The following is a 14,285-nucleotide window of genomic DNA, read 5'->3' on the forward strand; positions in this document are numbered from 1 at the left end:
GAAGCCTGTGTTTTGCGGTTTGTCGTGGCTCTCCACCCTTCCGCATGACTGATGCAGCTGAAGTGAGTTGCGCTGGCGTGAGCAGTTCCGGCCCCGCCTTGGTTTCTTATCGCGAAGACAAGTCTCAAGCGGGCTGCTCAGTCCTCGGTGACGAGAGTCTTCGGAGCCGTCAGAGAAACTAGGGAAAAGGCAAAGACAGAGAGCAGGAAATACGAATGAAAAAGACTCGTCTCTAAATAAAGAGTCTGAGAAAACCCTGCACATTGCCGTGCTGGCGGATTCGCTGGAGTACGGCAGCGTGCGTGCGAGTCGACGCGCTCCCCCCTGCCTAGCGCTTGCAAAGGCGAGCCCAAAAAAAGCGTCACAGACGAAGTCGGGAAAAGGCGTGTCAGAGGAAAGGCGGAAGGAAAGGCGGCTCCGGCAGGCTGGTCAAATTCTCTTCTCTTGGCACTTCACCAGTAGCTCTGTTCAGGAAGTTACCGGACGCTCTTTGTTCTGCCCCCGAAGGCGGCCCCCTGACGTGCGCCGGCAGTTTCGTTGTTGCGTGGCGTATTTCGAGACCACCGTTTGCTTCACGTGGAAAATGCATTCATCTATTGAGACAGCTGAAAACATCACGAGTTTTGCGTGCGCGTGTGCATGCTTCTAGTGGCGTACTTGTAATGCACACTTGGGTATACACTTCTCCTTACCTGCGCATTCACGCAAGTTACAGACGCGTTGTGGAAATGTCTCGTGCCTCTGCGCATTTGGGCTACTTGCCTGGGGGGTGGGCCCTTGAAAGACCGCGTCAGCCACCTGGGAAAAAGTAGCGAATGAATTGTATCGGTGTAGTGGACATGTCCGATTACGGTCGATAGACGGTATTGTCTCTATATCATCCTCTTTGTTGTGCGACCGTGTGTTTTGGCGAGCGTCCACCGGAAACGTCCTTTCCTCTTTTCCAGGTGGACAAGCAACTCTGCTCTCGGTACGCTGTCCTCTCGTGCCTCGCTGCACAATTGAACCTTTCCTCCTGCGCCCACAAATCGGACTGTGACGAGGGCCGGCGTCCCGTCAAAAAGGAGAAGGGTGGCAACCTTCACTGCTGTTTTTTGTGACTCTCCGTGCCGCTTCCCCTTTTTCTTCGCGATCGAGTTCCCATTCCGTGCCCAGTCGTCAGCTGTCCTGATTCGGCCCGCCCTGCTCGCCACGCTTCCTTTCTCCGGAAGCACGGAGAAACAAATCCATATTGACTTGCTTGTCTTGTCAATCTCCACCTGTCCGCTGAAAAAGTCAGCCGCGCATCCACGTTTCTAAGTGCACTGCCTTCCCGAAGCAGTTTGTAGGACTCCAAGTTCCCAACTGTGTAGTGGCCCGCGCGGCGGCTGCAGCGGCCACGAATCTGTGGTGATCCGATCCGTTTCCCGCTTCTAAAGGATCCAGGAGAAACGAGAGAAAAGGTGTCTTCTTGTATGCCGCCTTCTCGCGGCCCAAATGCAGACGAGTTGGAAGTACCGCCCGCTGGTTTTTTCTCAATTTGGACAGAACCCTTCTGGTCCGGCCCGGAGAGAGATTCTTCTTTCTGATACAGCCCGTTCCCAGAGTTCTCCTCTTTCTCTTTCCTTCCTCTTCCGTTCTTTCGTCCCCTCCCGTCTTCCTCGTTCTCTCTGCAGACCCTCATATCCCGGCGCCGGTTACTTCTCTGCGCGTCTCGCGACTGCTGAAACGCCCACGTTCCGTCTCAGGTTCCTTTCGCGTTTCCGTCGTCCTCTCCTCTGCGTCGTCCTCGTGAAGAAAGGCAACATTTCTCGCCTCTTCCAGCCTTCCCTTGCTCCCGTTCCGGCAGCTGCCGCGCCGAAGCGTGGCCTCGGTGCGCTCTCTCCAGTGAGCGCGCTCTCGCGGCGCATTCTGCCTCCTTCTTCTGTGAGGACAGGCAGGCTGGTCTCCGTGCCTTTCGCAGAAGGAAGATGATGCGCCTTATCTTCGGCAGAGGCGCGGCAGGCAAGAAGGAGGACGACACGCCGATCGTCCCTGCCGACCCCAGCGCCACTTCGGACTTGGCCGAGGCAATCCATCGGAACAAGGAAGCCATCGAGACGCTGGAGAAAAGGCAGCAACACATCGAAAACAAGATCCGCGTAAGAAAGGACTGGATGCAAATGTGGAGAGGAACACGAACCATATATACCGATATGTAGACATGCATAAAGAGATATGAATTCAGTGATGTGTATTTACCTTCCGCTCCGTGCAGGACGAGCCCCGGAACAAAACGCAGTGTGTAGTCGAGGCGCTTTGCGTGGGCAGAGGAGCTGCAGCCTTGTGTCTGGTGCAGCCTCCTGATGGTGTTAGGCTGGCAACGGTCTTGAAACACGGCGGCAAGGGGCTGCGTCCACGCCGCAGGCAGTCCCGCTAGTTCTCTTTCGACTTGCATAGAGAGAGAGAGAGGCGCCTAAAACCGCGCACGCGGTGCACGCTTCTCTCCGTTCTTCCTTCTCAGATCCAGGAGGCCGCTGCGCGAGAGCGAGTGGCGTCAGGCGACCGCCGAGGAGCTCTGCTCTGTCTGCGCCGAAAGAAACTCTTTGAACAAGATCTGGAGCAAGTGCTCACATCTCGGCTAACACTCGAAACACAAATCGTCACTCTTGAGGCGGCCCACACTCAGCAACTCGCCGTTCAGGCAATTGCCGGAGCGGCAAAGGCACATCGAAATTTCAGCCAGAAACTGTACGTGAAACGATTATGCATATGCATAAACGATAGGAGACGATGGTGTTTCAAAGTGACTGTGTGTGTGCACGTGTTCTCACGTATGTATGTATGTATCTATCAATCATATATATATATATATATATATATAAATGGTGCTTGCCTCCGAGGACGCATGCTCGGCGCCTCGCATTTAGCGGTGTGGAGCGGGGAAATGGGTGGCGCTGTGGAGATTGGTGTCCGTGTCCGTTTATGACGGGCGGAAAGTGAGCTGGCGCGTTCGAAGTATCGATGTTGTGCTTTTCCTGTGTTTTCGATCCAGGAGCATAGGGAAGATTGACCGCCTCCTCGACGACATCCAGGAGCAACAGGACCTCCAGCAGGAAGTAACGCAGGTTCTCGCCCAGGGCCTTCCCCCTTTGGACGATGTGCGTCTCAAGCGTGAAACGGCCTTCGCGAAGAAGCGGGAATGGAGAGGAATCGACGATACGTGAATATTTTCAACTAGAGCGACACAGGCGCAGCAAGGGGAAGGGGGAATTACGCCTTTAGGAAATGATCCTTCACGCTCCGCATGATCGATCGTCGCGTTGTCACGTGCCTACACTTGCAGCGAACGAGGGGCTCACTCCCTCTTCTCTTGCATGCTCTTTGTCAAAATGCGTTGTCGAGCACATGCGAGATAGCGGAACGTGGCAGAAGACCTCAAAGCCCTTCCCTTTGAGTTCTTTCTTCCGGCTCCTCCATTTTTGTTTCAGGCGGAGCTGCAGCGAGAGTTGAATGCGTTGGAGGCGTCGGAAATCGAGAACCGCGTTCTGGAGACTGCATGCAACGCGCCGTCAGTCCCCGTCGACGACCCCACCCTTGCCGTGCCCACGCTTCTCCAGTATCCGCAGCCCTGTTCTCCCGGCCTTCCTGTCGAGCAAGCGACACGGGACGCACAGCCCCTCTCCTCGGGTTTCGTCGCCCACGTGGCCAGCGGGCTCTCCTCCGCGTGTGCTGCTCCCGTCGCGACCGCGGGTCCCGGGATGCGCCAGCATGGCCTTCATCGCCTGTCTACCTACTCGGCATGTACCCCTCTTCCGGCGTTTTTGCGTGCGTCCGCCTCTTCTCAGCGCCTGGTGCAGGTTCCCAGTGAATGCCGAACAAAGGTTCCTCTCAACTCGATGGAACCTGCGACGGGACAGCCGTTTCCTCTGGAAAACGGAGCGAGCAGTCAAACCCGCGGCGGCCTTCGCAGTGGCTCCACGAGCGCGTCTCTGTTCTCTCTGCGCTCTCCGTCCGCTCACCACCCGAGCCCGTCGCCGTACGCATCCGCTCGCACGCAGTCCCCGTCTAGCCGGTCCCAGTTCCGCGAGCAGTTCCTTCCGACAGAAGCAGGTCCAAGCCACGAAAGTCGCTTCCTGGACCAGTACAGAGATCGACCGAGTAAGGCGGAGAGAGCAGCGGCATGGACCGGAGAGACAAGAGCGCACGAGAGCTTCACTTTCGGGCCTGCGCGGGGACCGACGCTTCTCGATGCGCCCGACTCTGCACAACGGAGTCGAGAGACTTGGAGTGACGAGGAACAGTTGAGGCTCCTCATGGGCCAGCTGGGTCCGTGAGCTTAGGTGAAGCACCGGGGAAAAGGCGGGAAAAGGACGGGGGGAAACCGAATAAGGCACGACAACGAGACGAACGAAACGTGAACAGTGCGAACGTTTGTGGCTGAGGAGCGTAAGGGGGTGAGACGAAAGGCACTAAGTGAAGACGTCTGAGCCATCAGAGGCGAGGGAACAGAGAGAACAGAGGAGCGCTAGAGAGGAACAGAGAGACAAGCCAAGCTCGGAGATAACGGTCTTTGGCCGTTCAGGAAGACTGACAAAATAGGGGAGAAATTATGGAGTAATAGTCTCCTTGGGGGGGTCTCCCTGTCGACCGCTTCCTTGTCCTATCTGTTGTCTGGTTCATGCGTGGACACACTGCACTGGGATGAAGACAGGAAGCTTGAACGAGGAAAATAGAGGGACTGTGCGAAGATACCACATAGGAAACGGAAAAGGGGAAGTGAAGAGAAGCCGAGAACCAAGTGTTTCCGAGGCTTGATCCATGTACAAAACGTAGTAGGGAGGCCGCGAGAGAGTCCATTGGTGTTGAGTTTTTCCTCTCGTTCTCCTTTTGGATCGGTAAGGGCCCTTGGTTGTATTGATTACCAGTGGCTATACCCGACCCTTTCTTGTCACAATTGTCTCTCCTGACTTGGCACCCACTGTTTCAAAACTTGTTTGAAAATTGTACCTGTCTGGGTATCCATCCCCTCTCTTTCCCGGCCAGCGTTAGCGGCTCCCGCATTCGCAGGTTTCCTTCCTTTTTTCACGGAAACACAAAGGAATTCCTAGCCACGTGCTTCCTTTTGTTGTGTTGACGCCCTGGGAACAGTGACAGAACTCGCGTCAGCGTCAATTCCCTTCGTTCTTTCACACTTGCACACAGACGCCTGAGTACGAAAGATGTGCGTATATTGCCACAGAGGCGGGCAGATGCACTACCACGTGGGCATACGGTCAGAAAAAAAAAACACGTGCGTCGGTAACTGCCACCCATTTCGCGAATAAATACGTACGCGTGTGGAACGCACACAAGGATACGCACATACATGCATGCACACATGGAGAACTCGCTGGTTCGTTCATCGGGGAGCGCGGGTGCCAGCGCTCAGGACAACAGATCTATCTGTATTTAGAGAGTGAGAGAGAAGAGGAGGCGGAGGTCAATAGGAGAGCAGCAGGGATCTCGGCAGTTCGATGAGCCAAGAGGTGCACTGGCGGATCTACCGAGTATCACCTTATATGAACAGATGGGCATAATCAATCCTTGTACGGTTTGTCCCTCCGTATCTCTTGGTGCTGCTGGTAACATGGCATTTACTTCGGTAGCCACTGAACAGCAAGAAAAGCTGCGTCTCATGTTACAGCGACCGTTCTCAGCTAAGAACGTGCCTGCACCCAAGCGCCTTCCGCCGAAAAAAAGGCGAATGGTTGTCTCTTCTTTTCCGTGTCGTGACGCCAACACATGACAGCCTGTCGCATACTGATATCCAACGTTGTTGGTTAAGTGGCACATAAAGGGATGGGTTTCGCCTGTTTTCATGTGGGCTGTCTTTGACGGCAGATTCTAATGTTTTGTGTACGATACACTTGCTGTCCTGACGTACACGCACTCGGCCAGAAGCTTCATTAAAAGACGATTTCAGAGTCTCCTTCGGAGGGCAACAGAAGTGACTGTCTATGGACGAAGGCGAGGACAGCAAGGCTTTTGGCGTCCGTAAAACAGGAAGATTTCGGTTGCAATTTCCTCGCCATGAAAGAATAAACAAAGAGTAAGGTACTGGGAACGAACTTCCTCTCGACCGCAGATTTTTCATGCTGCGACAGACAAGAGGTGCCCTGGTTGCCCCGCCCAGCCATGCTTCTTTCTTGCAAAAAGTAAAGAGAAGCAGTGGTCTGAGAAGAGCGCGGCAGAGTGCTTCGTTTCCCCCCAGTCTAGCCTTCTCACAAGCCCCATCTTTCTGGCTCACATTCCTGTGTTTTCAGGTACCCTATCGCCGAGGCGTAACTCAAAGCAGCTACACCTATTTTGTTCGCTAGAATGACTGCCGCTGCAGTTCATGGTTGCGCAAAAATGCCAGTGCCTGTAGAACTTGCAGTCTCGATCTACAGACGACCTCGTCACTTCCATGCTCCAAGAAAGGAGACAAAAAGCCAGCGAACCGGTGCGGGATGAGAGCGAATCTCCCCTGTGCGGCAGACGAGTTGAGGGTTGATGGAGAATATACCTTTTGAAGTGTGGCAGCCAAGAGCCTCGCCGCACATGTAGCAAATTCGTTGCAACAGAAACCATTAAAATGGCAAATTCATGAGCCAAAAACAGCACTGAAGATGGACAGAGACCCCAGATTCGCTGCGAAGAAAATCCGCTCGAATAGAAGGTGAAGGACAGCCGTATTACAGAAATGGACAAGAAAACGAGACGAAGAAAGAGCAGAGGCAAGAAAGCAGAAGAAAAACGGACAAAGCAGAATAGTCGCTACGCGTGCCGACTCCGGCTCTTTTTCTAGCAAAGTTGTAGTGAATTCAATAGGAGCGTTTCTCCAGTAGGTTTCTGCTACAACTCGCATGTCTATGCCTTATCCCTTTTTGCAGCACGTGTGTACTTCCGCTGATACGAAAATTTGCTTCATTCGACACCTGTTCACATGGAGTCAAGCAGAGACTCACTGTAAAGATATTTTGTGACTTCATAAGATGCCAGCAGGACTGCGCACGAGGGGACAATCTTCAAAAGACGGGGGGTCAAGCCGACAGTAAAGCCTCGCAAACCTTGCTGTGCATACACTGTCCTGGCGACATCTACGAATCCCCGAGACACAAGATGAATGTAGCCCATCTTCCGGGCGTGGGGCTCGATTTGCTGGCACCCCGCTTGGACATTTGTCTTGAGAACATCGAACGGGTGCGTTACCACACATGCAATGGCTGACGCAACTGCGCCTGAGAAGAAAGGAAACACAAACGACTGATAAAGAGAGGAGGAGAAGCTGAGAGGCGACGCACTCAAGGAAGTGGAAGACGATTGCGAGCAGCAGGACGAGGCTCCAGATGAAGAGGCGGGCACGGAGCAGGCGGTGCCCGTTCTGTCAAGAGAGGAGAAATACTTGTCATCCCTCTGCCTCGCTATCCTTGGCACATTTTCTGAACTTACGGTTGTGGAGTTCCCAGCCGTATTCCGCTGTAGATTGCTTTCTCCCTTTTTCTCAGGCATGCCGTCTGCGGTTCTCACAGGCGGCGAACACGGCTGTTGCACTCTTTTTCGCTCATTCCTAGCGATTATGCTGTCGCCCCAGGCTTTCATGTATTCCGCCGTTTGCCAATAGATTGCCGAAAAAGGTAAATCTCGGACGAGCGTCGGGAGAACGCCCTTCCAAAGGCTGGAAACTCCTCCCAGCTGGACCAGCTGAGCAAGGACCTGACGAATGGTCCGACACTGCCCGGGGATACCTATTGAGGCTTGCATTCTCGTCCTAATTAGCTCCATTGGCGCAGTTACAACGACTGCTGCTGCACGGGCCTTGATACCCGCCCATGCTGGGCTTTCGTCCGGGCGGCGGCGCTCATATGCGAAAAAGAAGGTCACGTTTGCCGGAATAATTGTCGCATACGCTGGAATAACGCCTCGCCAAAAGCCGGCTAGGCCCTGTTGTCTGTACAGCAGACGAACAACATGGGAGGATGTTAAATTCGCCCGATTCGCCTCGCAGGCGGGGTTGAACTGCCAAAAATTTTTCACCACGTCGAAAGGTGTGCAGATCGATCCTACCAGAAGCCCGCTCACCGAGCTTGAAACAAGGACCTGCTGCAGACCCATTGTGAGCAAAGGCGACGGGGCAACAAGAAGGGAACAGAGCGTTACGACGAAGGGAATGGTGGACGATCCGAACGTGGCCAACCTGTCAACATAGTCTAGCCATCGTCTCCTTGAGCTCCAGCTACCGGGTAACAGCTCAAAAGAGGCAACTGGAAACTATAGATGGCAGCGACGTCACAGATATGGAAAGAGGACGGCGTGGACGTCTAAAGCGGCAGCTTGGATGGGAACAAAAACGGGGAGGTCCGAGGCAACAAGGACAACGACCTTGTCCTCCCCAAGAAGCGAAATGCAGGTCAGAGTGGACACAACGGGAGTTGACAACCAAGATGATCCTCTGGTTTAAGACCAATTGCGAGCCCAATGATGAAGACGGACAACGAGGAGCGGTAACAACCAGCAACACACAAGTCACTCATGCTTCTGCGTGGCAGTTGTTTACTGCACCTCACCGCACATGTCACAAGCAAACACTCGGCGAGAGGCGCACTCCTGGACCCCTCAAGAAAGACGTGTCGAGGTGGTGGCATAAGAAGCACGGATGCCCTTGATTCTGTACTGTGAAGCGTCAGACGTGTGTGTGGTACAGGCCGGGACCGCATGATCGCTTTCCGAAGCCAGAAAACGTGCCCAGTTCCTTGGCTAGCCAACACGTGTGCCTCAGAATCACACAAAAAGCCATCCACGTGAAAGGATGTTCTTTCACCCCAGATCCGGAGCGCGATTAATGGGAAAGAGGGGCCAGATGGGCTGGTACGCTGTCGAGGCGGCCATGCTGCAGCAGTTGAACGAAACGAGCGTTTAGTCGGCTTTTTTCCAAATAGCTAGGGTCCCCCGAGAACCGAGACGCGGAGCGCAATACGGTGGAAGCGGCCGCATTTAGAATTTTTGTCTATCTGCGGATCACAATGTAATACCCGGCATGCTGCATCGGGGCTGTTGTGCGTTTGGCAGTCCGGTAATCGGCGTCTCCACGCACTCGGCGCATGTAGAAGAACCGTGCGATGAGCTAAATCAGATCAGCCACGCAACACACACTGGACGAAGGAAAACGTAAGGATGATTATAAAGAGAAAGCCCGTCTAATGTAAAACGAGTATCTCAGAGCCGCAGGAAAAGCACAAGTCACTGCAATTGTACCCCCATTGTTCATGGCAACGACCAACATTGCACATGGCGATGCCTCCAACGAGGTTTTATAATGACGTCGCCTTCCTTGAATCAAATGATGACTTGTTTAGCTGCTGGTTCTTATGTGCTTATCGGATATCGATGTCTCCTCTCTTCGCTTTGCTTGCTCGCGGCTTTTCTACTCTCTGCAGCTTGTACGTGCATGCGGACGTCTGCACGTTTCGGGTCCCACAGCCGTCCCCTGTAACTGGGATTCTCAGTGCCACATCCCATTCACAGATACACAGTACCAAAGGAATATGGGGACGAAGACGAGTTTTTTGTGAGCGTGGTGAGTGCATTTCACTTAGCAAGGACTGGAACACCAAGAATCCATTTCGTAACGCACCACTGCTTTGAGGTTTACTCCTCTAGTCGTCTCCAGATCTCGACGGCCCGTGTCCTTGCATCTCTTTGCAAGTGATTGCCCTGGTACAACGAAACAGAAAGCGCCACTGCCCCTCTCGCCACTGCTAAGATATTTTTGCACGGTTTTGTCCAGTTTACACCCTGAAAAGAGGGGGACTTGGAGTCGCTTTTGCGTGTATATTAAAGAGAAGAACATACGCTTGCTGTGCACAGCCGCACTGCCTACGGCTGCTGCTGTGAGTCACCGTTAACAACTCCCAAGCTGCAAGAAGAAATCTACCAGCAACCTACGTTTCTCAGGCGCGACAACTCCTTCACAGTGTTATGCTTGGTCGGGCTTGATCATCACGGCTATAAGATGTTTTTCCCTCCTTACGAGAAGGAAACTGACTGCTCTGGTGCGTCCGGTGTGCTATCTGTACCAGGCGTCATCGCAGCGGTCGAAAAATAACGTCGACGCCCGAGCGTCCCGGACTGTGAAATGGCAAATTTACTGCGCAAACATTACGTGATAGTGCAGTACTTGCTTAGTCTGAAGAAAAAAATCCTGCCTTGAGGCGTGGCAGGCTACCACGCCCCACTGGAGTGCTTAAGACAGCTAAAAGTGGTGGATATCAATATCCTACCACATTAAGGTCATTCCGAATCGGTTATGTTCTAGGTTGTCATTGCCAGAGGCTTCGGCCGTGCACTCTCAAGGATGGCTGCATGTTTGTCCCTTGCCGTTGTGCTGTGCAGCAACAACCATCTTCCCCACTTAATGACTGCTGTTTTTTGCCACTTTTTGAGGGGTATGCAGTACGAAAAAAACGTCTTCATCTTGCCTGTGGCTCCTCGCCACCGCATGCCGGAATAATCTCGGGTGCATGTAGAATGGGGTTGGAACATCATTTTCCTCGTCTCCTGATTGCCGGATTGGTATCTCCTTTGGCATCGACAGAGGTTGTTCAGAATTTAAATTCGACGAAGAACCTTGGACCGTCTGCATTTCCTGCTGCTCACTTTCGTCTGCTTGCATCGCACTGGTCAGCATCAGTATGTGAACCTTTTGTTCTTATCTGTGTCCCTCCCCTTCTTCCCCCCTTCCTGTCTCCAATGATAATGCTGATCCACTCCTGCGACGATAGTTTGACTGTACAACCCGAGGGCACCGTGCATGCAGGAATAGAAGTGGCGCGTAACCGTGGTGACTCCATTGATTCGGCTCAGGTCGAGCACAGAAGAGTGTCCTAGAGCAGAATTCTTCCGGAGCTGGGATGTTTTCTGTTGCGAACTGTAAGAGACCACCGAAGTGTCGCAAGGGCACGCCCATGCACGGCATCGGCTACCGCCTTGCAATACTTATTGCGCTGCTCTGGAGTACCGGTGGTACGCATTTGTAGACGAACAGAGGAGCTGCAGTACTCGCATCTTTTCCGTGTATCATTCTTCAACCCCACTCACCAAATGGAGGTTGCTTATTTCATGCCTCGAAGGCACTCTCTTTTCGGCTGGCCACTGCTAGCCACGTCTCCTGAGGCGCAGCATGGACTTCCTGTATTAGCACGAGCACAAGATAACGGGCCGTTACCATCCCCCTTTCAGTATCAAGCAGGGGAACATTCGTTGTCCTTCGGCGGACATCACCTTCGAAGAAGCCATCAGAACTCCTTGGCAGCAAACACACGAGAAGAAGCACGGGATCAGATTGAACACCATGGAGACAGCCAAAACTACTCCCCATGTTTTCTCCCTAGCGCGCAGCAACTCGATCTTGTTAGAGCTGCGCAAAAGGATGATTATTACTGTCGTCAGTTGATGTTGCTCACAGCGGGCCTGCTAAGATCACTGTCAGTATATCTTTCTACATCATCAGGTGTGCCTGGATACGTTTTCAGTTGGCAGGGTTTTGCCGATTCTCCTGAGGCTATTTTCGGTTCAACAGGAGGATACGGCGCAATGCCTCTGCAGCATCCAGACCGGGCGGTTGAGAGTCACGAGCTTTTCGCTGGAGCCTTGCCGCTTCCGTCTTCGGCCGCCTCTCCTCGGCTTGATCCTCCCGATACGGTATCTGTGCCCTCATTTCCGCAGCAGACGGGACAAAGCCAACAAGACCCACGGGAACAAAGTGTCTTGCTTCCTGAGCACACCAAGCCGCACGCTCAGCCTTCGCGAGAAGAGATACGTACCTGTGATGGCACACGCCATGTTGTACAGATATCGCAAGTCCCCTCTGTCCGGGTTTTTGATCAGCGCGATTTTCCAAACACTGCAACGATGCACCGGTGGACCACCGGATGCGTGACCGCTCGCCTTCGAGGTTGGCGACGTCTCCTATCTGGAGGGCTGCACATAGACCCTGCGTGCCTTGCGGGCGGAAAGGCTTCGCTTTTTGCTTGGCTTCGAGACGTTCATGGTGCGTCACGGATTTTGGCAAGGCACGTAGTCGCGGTACTGTACCGTTTCGTGGGAAGTTGTTCGGCGACGCTACGAGCTGCGTGCCACCTTGCGCTGACGAGGCATCGTGTATGGTTGGAGACCGCCATCTGTGCTGTTTACTTTTGCTGCTGCTACAGCAAAAGGGGCCGGTCACTTGGCGAAGAATATTGCGACTTGTTTATGGTGAGGACCACGATAGGAAGGCGCCGGTTAGGCATTCGCCTGCCGTACTCGATTCAGCTTCTAGATGGCAGCGGCAGAATAACGGTGTGATATACACACAGGAAACTTCTTACTCACATGTGAAAAACAGAGGGGTCTCTCCTCAGGCCCTACTACACGTATTCAGTGCGGACCAACTGGAACGCTGTTTGATGCGTCAGCCTTGTGTGCGTCGTAGTTTGCCCACGTGCGTCCCAATCAAGTCGGGTCCCTGTAGGTCTGTCTGTAGTCGAGGACGTCACAGCGTAGAGTAAGGCATATTTTTGGCGTAGTGTAGAGGGCATATTAGCTATCGGGTTGAAACGGAAACCCGCGACACCTCAGACGGTAGGTTACACAGTAGTGTGGTTGTCTTGTTGATCATGTTCGCATCCGAACACTAGTTTGCTCGGTCCAAGTTTTTGCGCAGCAGTTTGTGAGCAAGGTTCTGTGCCCCAGTGCGACCTTGTTCTTTTCGCCTGTGGTACGTTGCGGACCTCTTGGCTTGACGAAAGTGACCAGGGTTTCTTGAGCATTTCTTTACGAACAGTCTGTGAGAGCCGCGAGGTGGGTGTCGGAGCACGTTGAGAGGAAATTTTCGTGCAGAGCGTCTCATACGCGCCACTGCCAGCCAGCATCAAGTATGACAGTGAGGTAGCGTGTCGCGCTTCTAGTGCCGTTAATTCCTCTCGAACGATCTTTTGAGGCATAACACCGTTTTGTTGTTTGTTGTTCAATGGTTGATCTTCAGGTTCGAGAAGGCTCGGTTGATAAGGATCATGGAGCTTCGATTGTCAGGCCAGCGCGGCGACACGAAACACTGCTCCTTGGTCTGCTACGCTCCATTTCTTTTCCAATTGTCATTCTGCTTCTAGATAGGATTGTTCGGTGAGAAGTCGCCGTGGAGCTTGGGGATGCGCGTGTCTTTTTGATTGGGGCGCTGTCAAGGTTTTGAGCACCGCTAACTGGCGATCCTACATCACAAAGCTCTCGACTCGAGAAGTCAGACTATGTGTCCATCGAGAGACTGGTCCATGCAGTATGTCAGGACTCGGCACCCTCTTGCTTGGCCCCTAACATTTAGAAAATTGGTGTAAAAAAGGATACCCTTTGAAGCGAGCGCAAAATACTCTGATTTAAGAATCCAAAGATAGCACCAACAATGTCATGACTGAAATGTATACCACTAAGTATAAATAGACCATTACCAAATCCATTATCGTTAATATAAATAGATAGACCTAAGCATTCCGTACGGACTAACATCAGGAAGGAGACTACAAAAGTTTTATGTCTAATGGATTGTGTTGTTCAGGCGGATTGGCGGCTCGTGGGTTGCTTCTATCAGCAGGGCACTGCTCGTAGGTAAGCTGGTCGCGTGGACAGGAAGCTGACAACCTGTTTGTTGGTTTTCGAGCGACTTGTGAAACTCTGTTACGCATTTAGTATCCCCTGTGTTTCGGCTTGTGTGCAGCTTTTCGCCGGCTTCACCTTGCGATCTTCTTCTGGAATGCCGCCCATCTACACCTGTCAACAAGGTAAGCGAGCCTGATGTCCACTTGAACACTGTCTTTAAGAAATATTCGGTGAAATAGAAAAGTTTGTAAAGATGGGGTTGCACGGTGGGGGTTGATTTCAATGCCCACTTCTGTTGGGCGGGGTTCTTCCAGTCTCCGTGCCCCCGAGCCGTTTTTGAGAGCATCCGAATGTTCCCCTGCCGTTCCTCTCATCGGGTTACTCAGCGCTTAGAAATGCTGCACGAAAATTCTATTGCCTTCGTATAGAGTCTCTAACATTCGTTAAACAGGGCTTCGAATTTTGAAGGCTGGCAGGCGCACGACAGGTGGAACCGATGACATTAGGAGGCGTCCAGGGCCTACCCAGAACGCAGGAGCAGTGGCGGTTTGGTGTAGCACAAATAACATTCCGTTGACTGCATGGTGCTTCTGAACAACGCTTTGTACATGCGTGGAAGGCGGAATGGGTCGCTCACACCGACGTCTAGCCAAAACTCTACTTTGGTCCGCAGGTGC

At 53.0% G+C, this 14,285-nt stretch overlaps 2 protein-coding genes across 2 annotated transcripts; one reads left to right on the forward strand and one right to left on the reverse strand.

Annotated features, from left to right (window-relative positions):
- Nucleotides 1–1,949: 1,949 nt before the first annotated feature.
- On the forward strand, nucleotides 1,950–4,295 carry NCLIV_064280 (hypothetical protein; the record flags this gene model as incomplete). Its single annotated transcript, XM_003885979.1, has 4 exons — nucleotides 1,950–2,120; nucleotides 2,483–2,709; nucleotides 3,014–3,119; nucleotides 3,450–4,295. 4 exons carry the CDS (start codon nucleotides 1,950–1,952, stop codon nucleotides 4,293–4,295), a joined length of 1,350 nt encoding a protein of 449 aa, XP_003886028.1.
- A 2,626-nt stretch (nucleotides 4,296–6,921) lies between these two features.
- On the reverse strand, nucleotides 6,922–8,094 carry NCLIV_064290 (putative mitochondrial carrier family protein; the record flags this gene model as incomplete). The annotated part of the gene is made up of 1 exon (XM_003885980.1): nucleotides 6,922–8,094. The coding sequence occupies one exon, from the start codon at nucleotides 8,092–8,094 to the stop codon at nucleotides 6,922–6,924; it is 1,173 nt and encodes a 390-aa protein (XP_003886029.1).
- Nucleotides 8,095–14,285: the final 6,191 nt, after the last annotated feature.

This window comes from Neospora caninum, chromosome XII (genome assembly GCF_000208865.1).
Source record: "Neospora caninum Liverpool complete genome, chromosome XII".
In the NCBI taxonomy this organism is placed as follows: domain Eukaryota; phylum Apicomplexa; class Conoidasida; order Eucoccidiorida; family Sarcocystidae; genus Neospora; species Neospora caninum.